At 40.8% G+C, this 23,885-nt stretch overlaps 1 protein-coding gene across 4 annotated transcripts in view; it reads right to left on the bottom strand.

The window, feature by feature from the left end:
* Positions 1 to 12,414, bottom strand: part of gabrg2 (gamma-aminobutyric acid type A receptor subunit gamma2) — a 117,018-nt gene extending 104,604 nt beyond the window's left edge. For 2 of the 4 annotated variants that reach the window (XM_062048725.1, XM_062048727.1), the window contains exon 1: positions 12,005 to 12,414. In XM_062048725.1, the coding sequence (XP_061904709.1) occupies positions 12,005 to 12,135 (131 nt within the window). In that variant the 5' untranslated portion in view covers positions 12,136 to 12,414. The remainder of the gene's footprint in view (positions 1 to 12,004) is intronic. The other 2 variants (XM_062048724.1, XM_062048726.1) reach the window with 1 other exon arrangement.
* Positions 12,415 to 23,885: the final 11,471 nt, after the last annotated feature.

Below are 23,885 nucleotides of genomic sequence, written 5' to 3'. Positions count from 1 at the left end.
CAATCCAGTCAAACATTTATCAAGCTGTTCTTATTCAATAATAGTTGATCTCCCCTCTGTCAAAATGATGCCTCATTCTGAACGGAGTCAAGTGCACCAGCAGCAGCTGTCTGTCAGCCCCCAAATCCCCCTGCCCCTGAATCAGCCCCAGTGCCCCCACATGAGGAAGGAGGTGAGCAGCTGTGTGTGTTGAAATAATAATAATAAAAATAATAATTATAATAATAATAATATAATACAAAATATAATACATTTTACCACAGTCTCAAGAATCAGTGGTGCAGCAAATAAATGACTCAAAATTAATTCCATTGTATTCAGAATACCATTAAAATGCATAATTGTATGTAAAATAGCATCAAAAAATGTTGCCGCTGTGTTGGGGGCCCTGTAAAGATTCTTTTCATGGGGCCCAAAATCCCTAGCGGCGCCCCTGTTCACTCACCCTGTCTTGCCAAAATGCATAGCTCCTCCTATTTTTTTGCAAAGATTGCAAAGTGGCACTTTTATTTTATTTATTATTATGCATCAAGTTATTTGATTTATTATTGAACTTGAAGCAAGTTATAACACTTTTATTTTATTTATTATTGAACTTGATGCAAGTTATAACACTTTTATTTGATTTATTATTGAACTTGATGCAAGTTATAACAATTTTTTTGATTTATTATTGAACTTGATGCAAGTTATAACACTTTTGATTTATTATTGAACTTGATGCAAGTTATAACACTTTTGTTTTATTTATTATTGAACTTGATGCAAGTTATTTGATTTATTATTGAACTTGATGCAAGTTATAACACTTTTGTTTTATTTATTATTGAACTTGATGCAAGTTATTTGATTTATTATTGAACTTGATGTAAGTTATTTGATTTATTATTGAACTTGATGCAAGTTATACCACAGCTGCACAGTTATTTTATTTATTATTGAACTTGATGTTATTTTATGTTATTGAGTTTGAATGTATACAACTTGATGTTACTTGATGTTCAATAAATTTGAAAATGTTAAGCTTGGCATTAGCGTTCTGTTGGGGCGATGGGGGCAGGTGGGGCTTGAAAACTCCCCCTTGTCCAAAGTGGGGGATGACAAAAAAAGTTTGAGAACCACTGCCCTAATGTGTGAATGAGTGTGAATGTTGTCTATCTGTGTTGGCCCTGCGATGAGGTGGCGACTTGTCCAGGGTATACACCGCCTTCTGCCCGAATGCAGCTGAGATAGGCTCCAGCACCCCCCGCAACCCCGAAAGGGACAAGCGGTTGAAAATAGATGGATGGATGGACGGTTACCGTACAACCCTAGTACCAAAATAGTGCAAAGTTTGAAAATGTAAACAGAGAAACCTGAGATTTTCAGCAAGTTTAGTCCCAGGTGGTGTGGTATTAACGGTCTTGGTGGGGAAAAGCACCTTGCAAAATTTACAGATCACATTGGTCTGACAAAAAACTGCCATACTGTTTTATCAATAGTTTATTCGCTCTCTGAAGCACTCATGTTTAGTTTCTCTTCTCATTCAGGAATCAACCACGAGATGGCGCAGCCAACCTTGATAGTTGATACTGTTACCTGATAGCCTATTAGTATGTCACTCCCATTGATCAGTGATCACTTCCTGTGTTGCTCAGTTGCTAAATAGTGAGTGCCTTTTTCCATGCAATCAACCTTGCTTCACAACTTTCGTTTTCTGCTGATGAGGAAGAAAAAAAATTATCGAACGTTTTATGGAACGCAACTTTTATTAATATCAATTACTACAACTGAGTTTAAGAAAACAACATAACAACTTAATAGCTTAGTTATCATTATAAGCTCAGTGTTAAATGTTGTGTAAAAAATAAGATTTTATTTCCCAACAAATGTACATTCGTTTCCACATGAAAACATACATTAACGGTACCAAACATTGGTGCCGTCAAAAAACGATTCCCATGTACTGGAAAATTGTACTTTCAAATGTGAAAGGTGCCTATCCCTACGAGATACTTCATATAATTTTGTGAGAATGTATGATGGGGAAGTTTGGCTCTAGGACAGTTTAAGTACATTTCCATTATGCTCTATGAAGAAATTGCTGTTCAGTATGTCCAATGGCTGTTCAAACAGCAGCATCGGTAGCAACAAACTTTTTCAGCCCAAAATTCCTAAATTGGCAGGTGTGTATGTGTCGTCATGTATAAAATAATCTTTGGTGCGGAAAAAGATGATACGATTGCAGTGCGTGGAGCGTTGTTGAACAGTGTGGCGCAGTTGAGAAAGTGGCCGTGCCAGCAACCTGAGGGTTCCCGGTTCGATCCCCACCTTCTACCAACCTCATCACGTCCGTTGTGTCCTTGAGCAAGACACTTCACCCTTGCTCCTGATGGGTCGTGGTTAGGGCCTTGCATGGCAGCTCCCGCCATCAGTGTGTGAAAGTGTGTGTGAATGGGTGAATGTGGAAATAGTGTCAAAGCGCTTTGAGTACCTTGAAGGTAGAAAAGCGCTATACAAGTATAACCCATTTACCATTTACGTTGAGTGATGCACTGAGACATCACAACACATTGTAACTGCCAATGAGTCACAAAGTAGCATATTACTGAAAGAGTGGGACCTGAGCCTCTGATGTCTTACGTAAGCGTCATGCTGTGAATCACGCATGACATTTTCCAAATGTCGAAGCAAGTCAAATGCACAGGCATGCCTTTTTATGAGATCACGACAGGTTCGTCACCCTGCAGACCACTTATTGACTCGTCCCGGAACTAAATGGTAAAGGTTGGGGAATGCTTACAGGTAGGGATCTAACGATTACTGCTATTACCAGTAATAATAAACCGTGGTAAAGCTCCCGACAACAAGTATCACCGTTTCAAATGAAAAATATTGTAAAACCTTGATTGATAACAGCACTGCAATAAACTCACGGACCAGGCATAATGCTCATTTCCTCGAAAAACAAGCTAGCTAGCAAAACTGCTAACACAAATACAATATATATTAACGTATTTTCCTATCACAAACATCATACCCTAGTCTAAACATGTATAAACATTGCTCTGTGCTATTTAATTGTGCACATTGGACCTACAGACTGATCTCTCACGACAGAGACGTCCAGAGAGAGAGAGACACACAGGCAGTACCTCCAATATTTATTAAAAAGGATGAATTAAGTTTTCTTCTATTTCAAACATTTATTTTTGTCTTAATTTATTAATTTTTTTAAATTAATTTAAGTATTTTTTTAGAACATTCAACAATACAATGATGATAATGATAACCGCGATAATTTTGGTCACATCACATGGTTTCACATTTTCAGATGAAAACACCCCTAATTGTAGGGGATCTTGTATGTGCAGCATGGCTGGTTTACACTTACTGCAACATTAGCTACACTTGCACAATCAATGGAGATTAAAAAAAAACATGCTCGACAACGTCACAGTAAATGTTGCAATCCATGTTCCCCCTCAATGACCTGCAACTAACCAGCGATGGCAGTACTCACGCAGCCCCAGACCATGGCGTTGCCACCAAAGTTGACTGAAGGCAAGACACAATTATCTTGCTACTCACTTGTGTTGCCAGCTATTTAATCAACAATTGCTATAAGTTGAGTCGTTTTCAGTAGATAGGAAATCTATACTGCTATATAGGGTTGCCAAAAGTATCAATACTTAGATGCCAAGTTGATACCAACACACAAAAAAAAAAATGCTGATTTTTTCAGTAACTTCAGTACCGAACACTTTTTCTTGACGAGATCGCCAATGACCATCTGGTGCTGCTATCTTAAAAAAATTAGCCAATGTTTCATTCGTGTCAGCCTGCCACAATTTCGGATTTACCGGTTTTGTTTCGCTCTTGTTCATTATAATAGCACTGTCACTATGGCGGTATGCATCAGAACGTGGTACCTGCTTTGTCAAAGAATAAAAGACAAAGCAAAAGAGATCTGTGGCCATCTATTCGGTAATCAAATACAAGTAGTCATGAAAAAGCACAGAAGGAAGTGTTACTACCGTGTAAAATGCATGCAGAAAACCTGCACAACCTTGTTGCAACACAATCTTTATTACATCCATCAATGCTAAGAAGACACAGCTTAGAGACACACTTTTGTCAACACTTTGCCTTCTTGGTGAAATAAGTAAACCAATGGTGTTAGAAGTAGGGTTGTACGGTATACCGGTATTAGTATAGTACCGAGATACTAATGAATCATATTCGGTAGTATACCACTTCTAAAAAGTACCGGTGAGCCCCCCCACCCTCCGCCCTGGTGGATCTACACCTAACATCCACTGTAATGATACGAAGTACAGGAGCGTATCTAGTCGATACTACTATGATTACCGTATTTTTCTGATTATAAGTCGCAGTTTTTTTCATAGTTTGGCCGTGGGTGCAACATATACTCCGGAGCGACTTATGTGTGAAATTATTAACACATTACCGTAAAATATCAAATAATATTATTTATCTCAAATGGCAGCAATCGTCACACACACGTCAGCAATCGTCACTCACATGTCAACCAATAAGATTTCGGCGGGGGAGGGTCATGGCAGAAGTGCATTGCGGGTCATGGTATGCTAACTGCTATATGCTATACGCTTTTGCCGTAGCTATTAAAATGGATCACATCAACATTGGCGGTAACTTATAAAAATTGAGAAGGGCTGAACTAAAATGGCACCGAAAAGGAAATCATATACTGCAGATTACAAGCTGGATGTAGTGAAATATGCAGCAGAGAACGGCGATCGTGCAGCAGAAAGAAAGGACATACCAGAGGCGACACCGGGGAGGAAGATTTCATCGGATTTAGCGATCGGGAGTGACAGATTGTTTGGTAAACGTATAGCATGTTCTATATGTTATAGTTATTTGAATGACTCTTGCCATGATGTGTTGGGTTAACATACCAGGCACGTTCTCAGTTGGTTATTTGTGTGCGTCATATGGCGTACACTTATTCAGCCTGTTGTTCACTATTCTTTATTTATTTTAAATTGCCTTTCAAATGTCTATTCTTGGTGTTGGATTTTATCAAATAAATTTCCCCCAAAAATGCCACGGAGCCCGGCCGGGCACAGCCCGAAGAAGCTACGTGGACACACCATCTTCTCCGCCACGTGGGCCCACCACCCGCGGTTGGAACCAGTGGGGTCGGGTGCGCTGCCAAGTGGATGGCAGTGAAAGTGGAGGCTCCAGACGGACCAATTCGGGGCAGCAGAGGCTGACTTTCGAGACGTGGAACGTCTCTACGCTGGTGGGGAAGGAGCCTGAGCTGGTGCGAGAGGTGGAGCGCTACCGGTTGGATCTGGTGGGGCTTAACTCTACGCATAGCAAGGGCTCTGAAACCACACTCCTGGACAAGGGATGGACCTTGTTCACTTCTGGAGTTGCTCAGGGTGTGAGGGCACAGGCGGGTGTGGGGATACTCACGAGTCCCCGGCTGAGTGCCTGTACGTTGGAGTTCACCCCGGTGGACAAGAGGGTCGCCTCCCTTCGCCTTAGGGTTGGAGGGGGGAAAACTCTGACTGTTGTTTGTGCGTACGCACCAAACAAGAGTTCAGAGTATTCGGCCTTCTTGGATACCTTGCATGGGGTCCTGTATGGGGCGCCGGCAGGGGATTCCATAGTCTTGCTGGGGGACTTCAACGCGCACGTGGGCAATGACAGTGATACTTGGACTGGCGTGACTGGGAGGAACGGTCTCCCTGATCTGAACCTGAGTGGTGGATTGTTATTGGACTTCTGTGCTAGTCACGGACTTGCGATAACAAACACCATGTTCAAGCATAAGGATGCTCATAGGTGTACCTTGTACCAGAGCACCCTAGGCCAAAGATCAATGATCGATTTTGTAATCGTATCAGCTGATCTGAGGCCGTATGTTTTGGACACTCGGGTGAAGAGAGGGGCTGAACTGTCAACTGATCACCATCTGGTGGTGAGTTGGGTTAGATGGCGGGGGAAACCTCTGGACAGACCTGGCAAACCCAAGCGTGTAGTGCGGGTGAACTGGGAACGTTTGGAGGAGTCCTCTGTCCGGAAGGACTTCAACTCCCACCTCCGGCGGGACTTCTCTGCCATCCCTGTGGAGGTTGGGGACATTGAACAGGAATGGGCAATGTTCAAAGCCTCTATTGCTAAAGCTGCAGCTGCGAGCTGTGGCCAGAAGGTCTTAGGTGCCTCAAGGGGCGGTAACCCTCGAACACCCTGGTGGACAGTGGTGGTCAGGGAAGCCGTCCGACTGAAGAAGGAGTCCTACCGGGGTATGTTATCCCGGGGGACTCCGGAGGCAGTTGCAAGGTACCGACGGGCCCGAAGGGCAGCGGCCGTGGCTGTGGACAAAGCTAAGCAGAGGGTGTGGGAGCAGTTCGGGGAATCCATGGAGAAGGACTATCGGGCGGCACCAAAGCTGTTCTGGAAGACTATACGGCACCTCAGGAGGGGGAAGCAGGGAACCATCCAAGCTGTGTACGGCAAGGATGGGACTTTGCTGACTTCAAGTGAGGAAGTCGTAGGGCGTTGGAAAGAGCACTTTGAGGAACTCCTGAACCCAAATACATCAGACACACCCTCCCTGATAGGAGCAGGGCCTGAGGATGATGGGGGATCGACGTCGATCTCTCGGAGTGAAGTTACTGAGGTAGTTAGACAACTCCACAGTGGCAAAGCTCCGGGGGTTGACGAGATCCATCCAGAAATGCTGAAGGCTCTGGGTGTTGATGGGCTGTCTTGGTTGATACGCCTTTTCAACATTGCGTGGAAGTCTGGGACAGTGCCGAGGGAGTGACAGACTGGGGTGGTGGTTCCCCTTTTCAAAAAGGGGGACCAGAGGGTGTGTGCTAATTACAGGGGTATCACACTACTCAGCCTCCCTGGGAAAGTTTACACCAAGGTACTGGAAAGGAGGGTCCGGCCGATAGTCGAACCTCAGATTCAAGAGGAGCAATGTGGATTCCGTCCTGGTCGTGGAACAACTGACCAACTCTTTGCGCTTGCGGGAATCCTGGAGAGGGCCTGGGAGTATGCCTATCCAGTCTACATGTGTTTTGTGGATTTGGAGAAGGCGTATGACCGGGTCCCCCGGGAGATCTTGTGGGAGGTGCTGAGGGAGTACGGAGTGAGGGGAACCCTGCTGAGGGCCATCCAATCTCTGTACAACCAAAGCGAGAGTTGTGTCCGGGTGCTTGGATGTAAGTCGGATCCGTTTCCAGTGGGGGTTGGTCTCCGCCAGGGCTGCGCTCTGTCACCTATCCTGTTTGTGATTTTCATGGACAGGATTTCTAGGCGGAGTCGTGGCCACGGCGGAGAGGGTATACGTCTCGGGGGGCTAAAGGTTGCGTCACTGCTGTTTGCAGATGATGTGGTCCTGATGGCACCTTCGGTTTGTGACCTTCAGCTCTCACTGGATCGGTTCGCAGCAGAGTGTTCAGCGGCTGGAATGAGGATCAGCATCTCCAAATCTGAGGCCATGGTTCTCAGCAGGAAACCGATGGTTTGTACAGTCCGGGTAGGGGACAAGACTCTGTCCCAGGTGGAGGAGTTTAAGTATCTCGGGGTCTTGTTCACGAGTGAGGGAAAGATGGAGAAGGAAATCAGCCGGAGAATCGGAGCAGCTGGGGCAGTATTGCAGTCTCTCTGCCGCACTGTTGTGACAAAACGAGAGCTGAGCCAGAAGGCAAAGCTCTCGGTCTACCAAGCTATCTACATTCCTACTCTCACCTATGGTCATGAAGTGTGGGTCATGACCGAAAGAATAAGATCGCGGATACAAGTGGCCGAAATGAGTTTCCTCAGAAGGGTGGCTGGCATCTCCCTTAGAGATAGGGTGAGAAGTTCAGTCACCCGAGAGAGACTCGGAGTAGAGCCGCTGCTCCTTCGCTTGGAAAGGAGCCAGCTTAGGTGGTTCGGGCATCTCGTGCGGATGCCTCACGAGCGTCTCCCTAGGGAGGTCCTTGTTGCACGTCCCACTGGGAGGAGGCCCCGCGGCAGGCCAAGGACCGGATGGGGGGATTATATCTCCTCTCTGGCCTGGGAACGCTTCGGGATTCCCCAGGAGGAAGTCGCAAATGTTGCTCTGGAGGGGGAAGTCTGGGGGTCTCTGCTGGAGCTGTTGTCCCCGGGACCCGATTCCGGATAAGCGGTTGAGGATGGATGGATGGAAAAATGCGACTTATACTCCAGTGCGACGTATATATGTTTTTTTTCCTTCTTTATTGTGCATTTTCAACCGGTGCGACGTATACTCCGGAGCGATTTATAGTCCGAAAAATACGGTACATCGATGTTTTTAGCATCACAAAATCTTCTTCTTTTAATTTATATTATGTTTATAAACTCAGGAAATATGTCCCTGGACACATGAAGACTTTGAATATGACCAATGTACGATCCTGTAACAACTTGGTATCAGAATCAGAATCAGAATCAGAAGTACTTTATTAATCCCCCATGGGAAATTAAGATTGTCAGCACAATACCATTCAAGAGCAGACAAACATTACAGGGAGACAGAACAGGTTCACTGACGGGTCTGCCAACTTGCGGCGCCCCTTACAAAAAAGGTGAGAAACAGGTAAACGCTGGGGAGGGAACTGGGGGGTGAGAAAAAAAAAACATTCAGTCTATACCTGAGGAACACAAAAGGATGATACAAATGCACAGAGCTCCTGCCACCAGCAGCCACTACAGCGGCGCCATCTTTGAAAAAAATCGAACTGATACCCAAATATGTGGTATCATCCAAAACTAATGTAAAGCATCCAAACAACAGAAGAATAATGGATTATTACATTTTAACAGAAGTGTAGCTAGAACATGTTAAAAGACAAAGTAAGCAGATATTAACAGTAAATGAACAAGTAAATTAATAATTCATTTTCTACCACTTGTCCAAAACATTGGTATCGGGACAACACTAGTTCAAAGTGTGGAAAAGGGGCCATTTGTGAAACATAGCTCTTGTTATGAAACTGTGGCACATTGTAGGAATAAAATCCTGTACAAACATAAAAACAGCAAAATAACATAACATAATGAGAAAAAGCTCAACTGTTGATACTAATAATGAATAAATACATAAATATGTGTCTTTAAATCTATGTTTTAGCCTTTCTTTTAGCCTATTCCATAACAAATTTCATGATGGCATCATGCCATCACCGTAGTGATAATAATAAGTGTAGAGATCTTGCTCTAGCGGGTTCTCTGGACCACCCAAGATGGACATTACAGCCGTGTCCATCTATGCGTACAATGATTTATTTTTCAATAATTGGTGCTTTTCAGCCATGTGTCAGTTTCTCCACCATCAACAACCTTTCTCCTTCCCGACCGCTGCCTTTTACAGAGCGACAGGTCATGAGACAACCACTCACAGCTGTGTCATCTGAGCACCTGCCGCTAATCTTGAAGCCGGTCATGACACGCCCTTCTCCGCAGGCCCGCAGGGCACGCCACACCACAATAAGATATACCTAAAAGCTTCACGCCACTGATGTTCTTTTTTTAATGTAAAATAGTTGACTATTGTTATTTTTTAGCATTTGTCTATGCACAGTATCGTTTATTTTGATATACTGAGAGAATATATGGCACTGCTGTTCTTTTTAGACTGCTAAATAGCTAACTATTGTTATTTATGACCATAGTTATACTCACAGTATTGTTTGTTTTGATATATTGAGAAGCTATATGCTACTGCTGTTATTTTTTTTTAATCTTGGCAGCCGCAAATACAATTTAAATTCTGTGCAGAAAGATGTTGAAGCCCAGTGATCTTAAATATTTGACAGTTTGAAACTGTTTTCAACAAAGTAGTGAATTTAAAAGTACATGGGTTCAGTTGTTTTGCTTTTTTTGTGGTATCAAAATTTACGGAAATTCACAGATATTAGTATAGACTAGTGATTCTCAATATGTGGTACGTGTACCACTAGTCGCCGATGGTCTCATCTAGTAATACGCCAAATATTTGATTCATTGTTTAAGTACAGTGTTTTATTTTCCTATTCAAACACAGTGTTACTGTTCAAACTGTGTGTAATATTACAGTGACCAAAAATATGAAATAGGCTCGGTAAACCTCTGCCTGGCTTTTCATGAATATGTATGCCTGCTACGCAACTGTATTTTAATGTTGGTTATTATGGTGGTACTTGGAGAGCCAAGTGTTTTCTGAGGTGGTACTTGGCGAAAAAAAGTTTGATAACCACTGGTATGGACTACTGAAATTCTGGTATTGCAACTCTGCTGCTATAAAAGCTGTACACTGACTTCTCTGATGCATAACCCAAGTGTGAGGGGTGTATTCACTTCTGTGAGATACTGTAGATCAGGGGTGTCAAATGTACGGCCCCGAGGGCCAGATCAGGCCCGCGGACAGGTTTTATCCGGCCCGCGGGATGAGTTTCCTAAGTATAAAACTGAACCTGAAATTTTGGAATGAAAGAAACGGCTGTTCAAAATGTGTACACTGGATGTCGCAATAGCAATTCTTTGTATCTTTGTAGATGATGCTACATATGTACAAAATAAACCACATGAGGTAGGTACATCAGTCGAGGGAATTGATCAAATTACATAAATAACATACTGTAATTTGATTTTGATATAATTTTTTGGTAACACTTTAGTATGGGAAACATATTCTAAGTAACAAAGACTCAATTTACAGTTATTTGGACACTAGGGGAACATATAAGGGTTAGGGTTACTAATAAGCAATAATTCTGAGCTTATTGAGGGAAGACTCGTAGTTAATGGCTTACTGGTTGTATAATAAGGCCATGCAGAATAAGGCATTAATAAGTACTTAATAATGACTAATTAAGAGCCAATATGTTACTAATTTGCATGTTAATAAGCAACTAATTAATGGTGAATATGTTACCCATACTAAACTGTTACCTCATTTTTTGATCTTGATAGATTGAAAATTAACACCAATGAGTTTACTGATGAACATTATCACATATTTATTCAGAAAATATAAACAACGACAAATAAAGATAGAATACTATTAACCGCAACATGTAAGTGTAAAAAAACAACAACAACAACATTATGATTTGTACAATTTCAGAATGTGTTTGTTCTATGTTTAAACAAAGAAAACAATCTTAAGTTGTCTTTATTTTTAAGTTACCGTGCCGCGATTTTACCAGTACGGCCCACTTGGGAGTAGATTTTTCTCCATGTGGCCCCCGCCGATCTAAAATGAGTTTGACACCCCTGCTGTAGACGAAGCTCTATATGCCCATGGTGCTGCAATGCCGTCCACTTTAATACCACTCTCACAAAGCTGAAGGCAGAATGTATGCAATCGCACTGCCGCTCATTAATTTTTGCATGTGTACCTAATGAAGTGTCCTGTGAGTGTGAGAGAGTCCTGCGTTGTTGTTTTTTTGTTTTTTGTTGTTTTCATCCATCTCAACCGATAGCCATGATTAATATCCAAACAACAGCAATACAAATATATACATATATATATATACATTGCACCTGCAGAAGAAGAAGAATAAAAAAAACCTGCGCATATGTGCTGTGTTGCATCCTCTATGTAGCTGTCTGCCATTTTGGAATAATATAATACACTTGTATTCAACGTCCACTCGCTGCAATACGCTCTCACGTCGCCATTACGGTTGTGTGTAAGAGCCTTTTTGACTTAAATACTCTTGATCCTTACAAACGGCTTAAATGTAGCGTCGCTTGAGCCCTGCGTGTGTGCTATTTTTCACACCGACATCCCTCAAATATTCATTATGACAGCCAGGACTGACCATGTAGCGCCTTCCTCGCTTTCTTTTTTTTTTCTTTTTTTTTTTTAGGTCGTTCTGATAGCAATAAACCACGCATAATGAATGTATGAATTACAAGTGACGTGAAACAAACACTTCGATCACTCACCGAGCCAAATTGGCTGGTAGCATCCGCGGCTAGGTGGATGCTAAAGCTAGCTCACTATAAAGGAAGAGAGTCGGAATGTTACCTGGTTGGGAGATGGACGGCAATAAAGAGCCAGAGGAAGAGCTTGACGGGGAGGGAAGAAGGCTTCGCCATGGCCGTCGAACATTTGGAGGCTACATTTGGTGAAGCAGCCATCATCGTCACCATCGCCATCGTTTCGTCTCGCGGTGCAAAAAGAATGTCCGTCTCGGTTTTTTTTTTTTTGTTTTTTTTCTCTCTCTCAGTGCATCGTGCTAAGCGGGGTTGGAGCGCCCGGGCGAGATCGGACAAAATGAACGGACAAAAAAAAAAAAAAAAGAAGGAAAAAAAAAAACACGCACACAAACACGCGCGGTGGATGAGGGCGCGCGCATGCACACGCGCACGTTCACGCGCACACGCACACACACACGAAGCCGTTCAAGCAGCAGGGCCCTGTAACGTATAGCCGGTGAGAGGACGTGAAGCAGCCCCGGTGTGAATGCAGATGGAGGCGAGAGGAGCCCAGGCACGTTGCCGCAGCGCGGATCTACACACGCGTGATTTCACCACGCGCGCGCGCACACACACACACACACACACACACACGCCGTACAGAAGCATCAAGCAAACCTCATGCTACTTGATTAGAACGATATACTCAGTTTATTGAAAATAGTTTATGTTTTTTATGCTTCATATACGTATGTGTGCGTGTAAGTGTCTGTGTGCGTGTGAGTGCGTGTGTGTGCGTGTGTTATTTTATGTCTACTAGGGCTGTGAATCTTTGGGTGTCCCACGATTCGATTCAGAATCCATTGTTGGGGTCACGATTCGATTCAAAATCGATTTTTTTTTTTCAATTCAACACGATTCTTGATTCAAAAACGATTTTTTTAATTTTTAAAAAAAAAATTTAAATGAAAACAATACACAACAATACCATAAAGGCCTACTGAAATGATTTTTTTTAATTTAAACGGGGATAGCAGATCTATTCTATGTGTCATACTTGATCATTTCGCGATATTGCCATATTTTTGCTGAAAGGATTTAGTATAGAACAACGACGATAAAGATTGCAACTTTTGGTATCTGATAAAAAAAAAGGCTTGCCCCTACCGGAAGTAGCGTGACGTAGTCAGTTGAACATATACGCAAAGTTCCCTATTGTTTACAATGATGGCCGCATGAAGTGAGAGAGATTCGGACCGAGAAAGCGACAATTTCCCCATTAATTTGAGCGAGGATGAAAGATTTGTGGATGAGTAAAGTGCAAGTGAAGGACTAGTGGGGAGTGGAAGCTATTCAGATAGGGAAGATGCTGTGAGAGCCGGGGGTGACCTGATATTCAGCTGGGAATGACTACAACAGTAAATAAACACAAGACATATATATACTCTATTAGCCACAACACAACCAGGCTTATATTTAATATGCCACAAATTAATCCTGCATAAAAACACCTGCGTGTTTGTTACGCTAGCTCCTAGCTCCTCTGCTAGCTCCTAGCTCCATAGAACACGCCAATACAATTCAAACACCTGATCAACACACACAATCACTCAGCCCAAAAGACCGTTCACCTAACCCAAGGTTCATAAAGCTTATATATTTTTAAAAAGTTACGTACGTGACGCGCACATACGGTCAAGCTCTCAAATGTTTAGCAGCCAAGGCTGCATACTCACGGTACCTGATATTCAGCTGGGAATGACTACAACAGTAAATAAACACAAGACATACATATACTCTATTAGCCACAACACAACCAGGCTTATATTTAATATGCCACAAATTAATCCTGCATAAAAACACCTGCGTGTTTGTTATGCTAGCTCCTAGCTCCTATGCTAGCTCCTAGCTCCATAGAACACGCCAATACAATTCAAACACCTGATCAACGCACACAATCACTCAGCCCAAAAGACCGTTCACCTAACCCAAGGTTCATAAAGCTTATATATTTTTAAAAAGTTACGTACGTGACGCGCACATACGGTCAAGCTCTCAAATGTTTAGCAGCCAAGGCTGCATACTCACGGTACCTGATATTCAGCTGGGAATGACTACAACAGTAAATAAACACAAGACATACATATACTCTATTAGCCACAACACAACCAGGCTTATATTTAATATGCCACAAATTAATCCTGCATAAAAACACCTGCGTGTTTGTTATGCTAGCTCCTAGCTCCTATGCTAGCTCTTAGCTCCATAGAACACGCCAATACAATTCAAACACCTGATCAACACACACAATCACTCAGCCCAAAAGACCGTTCACCTAACCCAAGGTTCATAAAGCTTATATATTTTAAAAAAGTTACGTACATACGCAAAAAAAAGTTGCGCACATACGGTCAAGCGATCAAATGTTTAGAAGCCAAAGCTGCATACTCACAGTAGCACGTCTGCGTCTTTGTCATCCAAATCAAAGTAATCCTGGTAAGAGTCTGTGTTGTCCCAGTTCTCTACAGGCGTCTGTGTATCGAAGTCAAAAGTCCTCCTGGTTAGAGTCTCTGTTATCCGAGTTCTTCCATCTTGACTGCATCTTTCGGGAATGTAAACAAAGAAGCGCCGGCTGTGTACTGTTGTGGCTGACTACGTTCGAAAAATACGTCCATTTCGCACCGACAACTTTCTTCTTTGCTTGCTCAGCTTCCTTCTCCATAATGCAATGAACATGATTGAAACAGATTCACGAACACAGATGTCCAGAATACTGTGGAATTATGAAATGAAAACAGAGCTTTTTCGTATTGGCTTCAATGTGGAAGGCATACCCGTGTTCGCCGGTCTACGTCACACGCATACGTCATCCGCAGAGGCGTTTCGAACCGGAAGTTTAGCGGCAAATTTAAAATGTCACTTTATAAGTTAACCCGGCCGTATTGGCATGTGTTATAATGTTAAGATTTCATCATTGATATATAAACTATCAGACTGCGTGGTCGGTAGTAGTGGGTTTCAGTAGGTCTTTAACATAATAATGCAATACAATTTCAAAACCAAACCCAATTTTGCTGCCGGTGGTGTTAGTGGATGATCCTTTTCCTCTGATAACTGTGGGTGGTGTCTGTCCAAGTGAGCGCGGGGATTTGAAGTATTCCCAAAATACTTAACTTTAGCGTTGCAAAGTCTGCAAATTGCATGAGTCATGTCAAGCCCTTTCTTGCCACGGTAAAATCCAAAGTGTCTCCAAACGTTTGCTTTCAAAGCCCGCGGAGGCGGTTGTATTTCTTTAGGCTGCTCTGTGTCTTTTTCTTTTACCTGCATTTTTGCGGCAACACAACAACACTACACTGTACACTCCCCTTAGTACTAGCTAGCCACCAGGTAGCAACGCTGCTTATTGCGCAATACCTACGGTAGCCCAGAAGGCACATACACATTGCCGGGAGCGGGGGAAGAAAATTGATTTTTGAAAAATGAGAATTGATACTGAATCATACAACGTGAGAATGGCAATTTGAATTCGAATCGATTTTTTCCCACACCCCTAGCTGACATGCAAGCAGAGTAGTAGATTTTTGTAAAAAGCTTTTATAATTGTAAAGGACAATGTTTTATCAACTGATTTTCAATAATGTAAATTTGTTTTAACTATTCAATGAACCAAAAATATGACTTATTTTATCTTTGTGAAAATATTGGACACAGTGTGTTGTCAAGCTTATGAGATGCGATGCAAGTGTAAGCCACTGTGACACTATTGTTCTTTTTTATAAATGTCTAATGATCATTTCAATGAGGGATGGTATTGATGTGTATTGTTTTGTTGGATTGATTAATTTAAAAAAAAATTATTAAAAAAACAAAAACAAAATAGATTTTTTTAAAATGAGAATCGATTCTGAATCGCACAACGTGAGAATTGCGATTCAAATTCGAATCGATTTTGTCCCACACCCCTAATTTCTACCCTTCTTGAGACATCAACAAGGAAAAAATAGAAGTCGTAATTTTACTCAACGCAAGTCAAAATTTGACAAGAAAAATTGAACATTTGTGCAATATTATGAAACAAGTTGGAATTTTACTCAATAGCATTCGCAATTTTAGAAGAAAAGCTCAAAATGTTGGCAATTTTGCGAAAAGAGTCGTAATTTTAGACTTAGATTTCCTTTTTATTGTCATTCAAATTTGACCTTTACAGCAGTGGTCCCCAACTTTTTTGTAACTGTGGACCGGTCAACTTGAAAATGTGTCCCACTGACCGAGGGGGGTATGATTTAATTTTTTATTTTTTAAATATTTGTTTTGGCATAAAAAAATACAATCATGTGTGCTAACAGACTGTATCCCTGCAGACTGTATTGATCTATATTGATATATAATGTAGGAACCATCCATCCATCCATTTTCTACCGCTTATTCCCTTCGGGGTCGCGGGGGGCCGCTGGAGCCAGAAATATTAATAACAGAAAGAAAAAACCCTTTTGTGCGACTGAGTGTGAATGAGTGTAAATGGGGGAGGGAGGTTTTTTGGGTTGGTGCACTAATTGTAAGTGTATCTCGTGTTTTTTATGTTGATTTGATAAAAATAAAAAATATATTTTTTATTAATTGTTTATTTTTATTTTTTTAAATTTCTTGTGCGACCCGGTACCAATCGATCCACAGACCGGTACCGGTGGTTTGGGACCACTGCTTTACAGTACAGATAAGAACGAAATTTCGTTGCATTAGCTCATGGTAGTGCAGGATAAAAAAGCTTTACTCGACAAAAGTCACAATTTTAGAAGAAAACTGTATAATGTTAGCAAAATTACAATAATAATCGGAATTTCACTTGGCAAAAATATGACAAAAGTCATAATTTTACATTTCAGAGGCGGTATAGTACCGAAAAGGATTCATTAGTATCGCAGTACTATACTAATACCGGTATACCGTACAACCCTAGTCTAAAGTAATAATTTTACATGAAAAAGTAATAATTTTACGAGAAAATATTGCAAATAAGACCTTCTCTATTAGATGCAATGTTTTTCCTTATTGGGACCATGATTTCGGTTCTAACTTGTTCATCGGTCTTCATATGGAAGGTGTTCTTGTATTTTTACCCTTCTTGAGACATCAACAAGGAAAAAGTACCTTGTTGATGTAAGTTAGGACCAAAATCATGGTCCCAATAATATCTCCAACATTTTACAGTTTTCTTATAAAATTGTGACTTTTGTCGCTTCCGCCCGAATGCAGATGATATAGGCTCCAGCACCCCCCGCGACCTCAAAAGGGACAAGCGGTAGAAAATTGATGGAAATTATGACTCTTTTCATATAATTGCCAACATTTTGAGCTTTTGTTCTAAAATTGCGATTGTTATTGAGTAAAATTCCAACTTTTATCATAATATTGCACAAATGTTCAATTTTTCTTGTAAAATTTTGACTTACGTTGAGTAAAATTACAACTTCTATTTTAATACTGCCAAAATTCAAAGTTTTTCTTGTGAAATTGTGACCTTTTTCTTGTGAAATTCCAACTAATTTTTCACAACTAGCTTTTTTATATTTACATAGTTTGCATATATTAATAATGTTGTAAATACACATCTTTATATATCTAGAAAGGGTGGTCCTAAAAAGACAGAAATTATTCGGACGTCTCAAGAAGGTAACAAATACAAGAATGTGTTTGTGTGTGTGCGAGTGTTCTTGTATCTCCACCCTTCTTGAGACTTCAACAAGGAAACATATACCTTCCATATGAGGACCGGTGAACAAGTTAGGACCGAAATCATGGTCCCAATAAGGAAAGCCATTGCATCTAATAGAGAATGTCTCAATTGCAATATTTTCTCGTAAATGTATTACTTTTTCGTGTAAAATTATTACTTTTGACTAGGGTTATACGGTATACCGGTATTAGTATAGTACCGCGATACTAATGAATCATTTTCGGTACTATACCGCCTCTGAAACGTACTGGTCCCGCACACCGTAGCTCACCGGCATCAAAGTGTAAACAAATGCCATTGGTGGATCTACACCTAACATCCACTGTAATGATATCAAGTACAGGCACGTATCTAGTCGATACTACTATGATTACATCGATATTTTTTTGGCATCTTAACATCTTCTTTCGTTTTTTAAAAATGTTTTTTATGTTTATAAACTCAGGAAATATGTCCCTGGACACATGAGGACTTTGAATTTGACCAATGTTTGATCCTGTAACGACTTGGTTTTGGATTGATACCCAAATGTGTGGTATCATCCAAAACTAATGTAAAGTATCAAACAACAGAAGAATAAGTGATTATTACATTTTAACAGAAGTGTAGATAGAACCTGTTAAAATAAAAAGTAAGCAGATATTAACAGTAACTGAACAAGTAAATTAATAATTAATTTTTTACCACTTGTCCTTAATAATGTTGACAAAATAATAGAATGATAAATGACACAATATGTTACTGCATATGTCAGCAGACTAATTAGGAGCCTTTGTTTGTTTACTTACTACTAAAAGACAAGTTGTCTTGTATGTTCACTATTTTACTTAAAGGCCTACTGAAACCCACTACTACCGACCACGCAGTCTGATAGTTTATATATCAATGATGAAATCTTAACATTATAACACATGCCAATACGGCCGGGTTAACTTATAAAGTGACATTTTAAATTTGCCGCTAAACTTCCGGTTCGAAACGCCTCTGAGGATGACGTATGCGCGTGACGTAGACCGGCGAACACGGGTATGCCTTCCACATTGAAGCCAATACGAAAAAGCTCTGTTTTCATTTCATAATTCCACAGTATTCTGGACATCTGTGTTCGTGAATCTGTTGCAATCATGTTCATTGCATTATGGAGAAGGAAGCTGAGCAAGCAAAGAAGAAAGTTGTCGGTGCGAAATGGACGTATTTTTCGAACGTAGTCAGCAACAACAGTACACAGCCGGCGCTTCTTTGTTTACATTCCCGGAAGATGCAGTCAAGATGGAAGAACTCGGATAACAGAGACTCTAACCAGGAGGACTTTTGACTTCGATACACAGACGCCTGTAGAGAACTGGGACAACACAGACTCTTACCAGGATTACTTTGATTTGGATGACAAAGACGCAGACGTGCTACTGTGAGTATGCAGCTTTGGCTTCTAAACATTTGATCGCTTGACCGTATGTGCGCAACTTTTTTTTGCGTATGTACGTAACTTTTTAAAAATATATAAGCTTTATGAACCTTGGGTTAGGTGAACGGTCTTTTGGGCTGAGTGATTGTGTGTGTTGATCAGGTGTTTGAATTTTATTGGCGTGTTCTATGGAGCTAGGAGCTAGCAGAGGAGCTAGGAGCTAGCGTAACAAACACGCAGGTGTTTTTATGCAGGATTAATTTGTGGCATATTAAATATAAGCCTGGTTGTGTTGTGGCTAATAGAGTATATATATGTCTTGTGTTTATTTACTGTTGTAGTCATTCCTAGCTGAATATCAGGTACCGTGAGTATGCAGCCTTGGCTGCTAAACATTTGACAGCTTGACCGTATGTGCGCGTCACGTACGTAACTTTTTAAAAATATATAAGCTTTATGAACCTTGGGTTAGGTGAACGGTCTTTTGGGCTGAGTGATTGTGTGTGTTGATCAGGTGTTTGAATTGTATTGGCGTGTTCTATGGAGCTAGGAGCTAGCAGAGGAGCTAGGAGCTAGCGTAACAAACACGCAGGTGTTTTTATGCAGGATTAATTTGTGGCATATTAAATATAAGCCTGGTTGTGTTGTGGCTAATAGAGTATATATATGTCTTGTGTTTATTTACTGTTGTAGTCATTCCCAGCTGAATATCAGGTCACCCCCGGCTCTCACAGCATCTTCCCTATCTGAATAGCTTCAACTCCCCACTAGTCCTTCACTTGCACTTTACTCATCCACAAATCTTTCATCCTCGCTCAAATTAATGGGGAAATTGTCGCTTTCTCGGTCCGAATCTCTCTCACTTCATGCGGCCATCATTGTAAACAATAGGGAACTTTGCGTATATGTTCAACTGACTACGTCACGCTACTTCCGGTAGGGGCAAGCCTTTTTTTTATCAGATACCAAAAGTTGCAATCTTTATCGTCGTTGTTCTATACTAAATCCTTTCAGCAAAAATATGGCAATATCGCGAAATGATCAAGTATGACACATAGAATAGATCTGCTATCCCCGTTTAAATAAAAAAAAATAATTTCAGTAGGCCTTTAAGGACTTAACTGCAATAAGAAACATATGTTTAATGTACCCTAAGATTTTTTGTTAAAATAAAGCCAATTATGCAATTTTTTGGTGGTCCCCTTTATTTACAAAAATACCGAAAAGTATCAAAATAATTTTAGTACCGATACCGGTACCAAAATGTTGGTATCGTTACAACACTAATTTTGACATTTGTCATATAAAATTCTGACTTTTATCACAATATTGCCATTTTTTCTGTTATTCTTGTAAAATAGTGATATTTTTTAAAGTAAAATGATGACATATTTTTGCCAGGTGAAATTCCGCTTATTATTATAATATTGCCAACATTTTATAGTTTTCTTATAAAATTGTAACTTGTGTCGAGTAAAATTGCCAACATTTTGAGCTTTTCTTCTAAAATTGCTATTGTTATTGAGTAAAATTCAAACTTGTATCATAATATTGCACAAATTTTAAATGTTTCTTGTAAAATTTTGACTTGTGTTGAGTAAAATTACAACTTCTATTATAATACTGCCAAAATTCTAAGTTTTTCTTGTGAAATTGTGACCTTTTTCTTGTGAAAATCCAACACATTTTTCACAACTAGCTTTTTTATACTCACATAGTTTGTATATATTATTAATGTTATAAATAAATAAAAATATATATCTAGAAAGGGCGGTCCTAAAGAGATAACATTATTCAGAGGTCTCAAAAAGGTAATAGTTCAATAATGTGTGTTTGTGTGTGTGTGTGTGTGTGTGTGTGTGTGCGTGTGTGTGTGTGTGGGTGTGTGGGTGTGCATTCAGTGCTCCATGTGGAGAAAAGTGTGTACACACAGCCATTATATTGTATGTGTCTTATAAGTGTTTACATTCATGTTGCACGCCAAATCTGATTTTTTTTTGCCCGAAAGTGACACAAAACAGATTTTATTTTGCCAGTCAAAACACTCCAAAGTGCTACAAAAAAATCTGATCTTTCCGTATCAGATTCAGGCCACATCAGGAGGTAGTCTGAATGCTATTGGAATCCTATTGGAATCTGATCTGGGACAGGGGTTAGCACGTGTGCCTCATAATACGAAGGTCCTGGGTTCGATCCTGGGTTCGATTTCTGTGTGGAGTTTGCATGTTCTCCCTGTGACTGCATGGGTTCCCGCTGGGTACTCCGGCTTTCTCCCCCCTCCAAAGGCATGCACATGGGGATAGGTTGATTGGCAACACTAAATTATGTTGTATGTGTCTTATAAGTGTTTACATTATTTTGCACACCAAATCTGTTTTTTTTGCCTGAAAGTGACACAGAACAGATTTTGTTTCGCCAGTCTAAACACATTCAAAGTGCTTCAAAAAATCTGATCTCTCCGTATCAGATTCAGGCCACATCAGGAGGTAGTCTGAATCCGATTAGAATCTGATCTTTTCAAATGTGACTTTAGTCGAAACGCAATGCGACCTACATGTGACTTTTTCGTCAGCTGTGGGCGAGCTACGTCCTTCGCGTTCGTGGGAAAAGACACAGCCCGCCAGCGGAAGTGGATACTTTGTCACAACATCCGGTTTTGGTGAGCAAAGTCTTTTTTGGTCGACCGAATTAATCAATAGTACGCAAAATTAGGCTGTATGAAGAAGAAATAGCGATTGTTGAAGGACGGTAATTGACGCTGTGGCGTGTTTGCTTACATGTTATCATGTACTAAGTGAGTTAAAAAATACAACTAACGTAGATCCACTCTGATGTCCGTGTTGGCTCCACTTAACATATATTACACTACCCATGAACTGCATGCAAGTGACATTGAGGCCACAAAGGGGCCAGTGCGCGTTTATACTGCAGTGTGTTAAAGATCGTGTTTTATATGCAGTGCAAACGGTCAGCTGGAAAAAAAAGTTGATTTAAAAAAAAAATCTGATTTGGGCCACTTTGGCCTGCAGTGTAAACGTAGTCAGAGACACACTGTTTAACTGTTCAGGACCATGGACAGTTCCATTTGTACGGCAGGCAGACAGCGGCACCTGTCAGCACCATGGACAGCTCTTGTTGTCGCGTACTCTCCACTCCAGTGTACTGATAGGACTCCCTGACTCATACTGAAGAAGGGTGGAATAACAAGTAAAATGACCAGAACCACATGTTGTTACAAGAAAATGTACAAATTATAAGGTGAACATTTTCTTGTATTTTTTATTTTTGGAGAAAAAATACGTTTACAAAAGCCATGGCAGCAGAGTCAGGATACAGTCAGCACTCCATTGAACAGTGAATTGTCAATATGTGTGAAAGTGATTTTCTTTATTTGTGCCCTCATGTATTAAGTTTGCTTACGCACAAAAATATGAGATATTTAAAGACTGACGTTGACGGGGAAATGTGGGATGCCTCACGCCAAATTCCTGGCTGGCGTACGCACATTTCTTCATGCTGTGGAGACTTTGGCAACACACAAGACTGTGTCGTTCAGGGTTTGCCAACATTTGATTTCAGCAATGTAAAAAAGATTTAGGCAGGGACACACAATTCACTTTTTCACCAATGCATTTAATGCTTCATATTCATACTCATATTTGTGAGGACATCTATTAATTTATTAAGGCGATCATTTTTCCTGTGACTCCAGCGGGCAGCAGCCGAAGCTGGTGGCAGCCCACCGGCACCTCCGAGACCGGGCATCGTGAAGGGCTAGGTCACACTGTCGCATATGGCTGTGACTTTCCTCTCCTGTTTTATGATAATAAATTGTTTAATCAAACAAGAGTCAAAGTCTTTCGTATCCCTTTTGAAAGCACTGGCACTAGTTGCAGAACAAGGCGGCCCCCATGATGAGCTTTAAACAAGTTTTGAAAATTTAGCCAGTCAGCCATTTTTGCTGAAATTCGCAGTTCCCTATTTTATCGACATGTGTTTATTTTCTCTCCTTTGCCATAGCATCAGCACGTTCACAAGATGTAGAAAAATTATTTATGGGGATCTGATTGTTTATTTATTTATTTATTTTGCCTATCATTCGCAATCCTGGCGGCACGTTGAAACAGGGGTTAGTGCATGTGCCTCACAATAAGAAGGTGCTGGGTTCGATTCCCAGGCTCGGGGTCTTTCTGTGTGGAGTTTGCATGTTCTCCTTGTGACTGCGTGGGTTCACTCTGGGTACTCCGGCTTCCTCCCACCCCCAAAGACATGCACCTGGGGATAGGTTGATTGGCAACACTAAATTGGCCCTAGTGCGTGAATGTGAGTGTGAATGTTGTCTGTCTATCTGTGTTGGCCCTGCGATGAGGTGGCGACTTGTCCAGGGTGTACCCCGCCTACCGCCCGAATGCAGCTGAAATAGGCTCCAGCACCCCCCGTGACCCTGAAAGGGACAAGCGGTAGAAAATGGATGGATGGAATCGCAATCCTAATGAAGGACAATAACACATATGTTTTTCTTTATTAATGCATTGAAAGTCATAAATAAATCATAGCAAAATCCCAACTATCCTAATTTTAACAATGGAGTCACAAAGCCCCCTAAATAGGACTTAGTTGATCAATATAATAAACTCAGAAGTCATTTTTTAAATGTTAATACATCTCTTTAAAACATGCTGTAAAAATGCATATCCTCTAATAGCCCCAAACGTTTTTTTAATCAAGATACAATTAAAAAAAGTGTTAAAAGATTTGATAGAATAATGAATGAACATCATTCTATGAAAGCAAAATATGCATGTGATTGGAAATGGGTGACTGATTTAAACATTTTAGAAGAAAAGACAC

This window comes from Entelurus aequoreus, linkage group LG05 (assembly GCF_033978785.1).
Source record: "Entelurus aequoreus isolate RoL-2023_Sb linkage group LG05, RoL_Eaeq_v1.1, whole genome shotgun sequence".
NCBI classification, from domain to species: domain Eukaryota; kingdom Metazoa; phylum Chordata; class Actinopteri; order Syngnathiformes; family Syngnathidae; genus Entelurus; species Entelurus aequoreus.
This window is presented reverse-complemented; position numbering and strand designations above follow the sequence as displayed.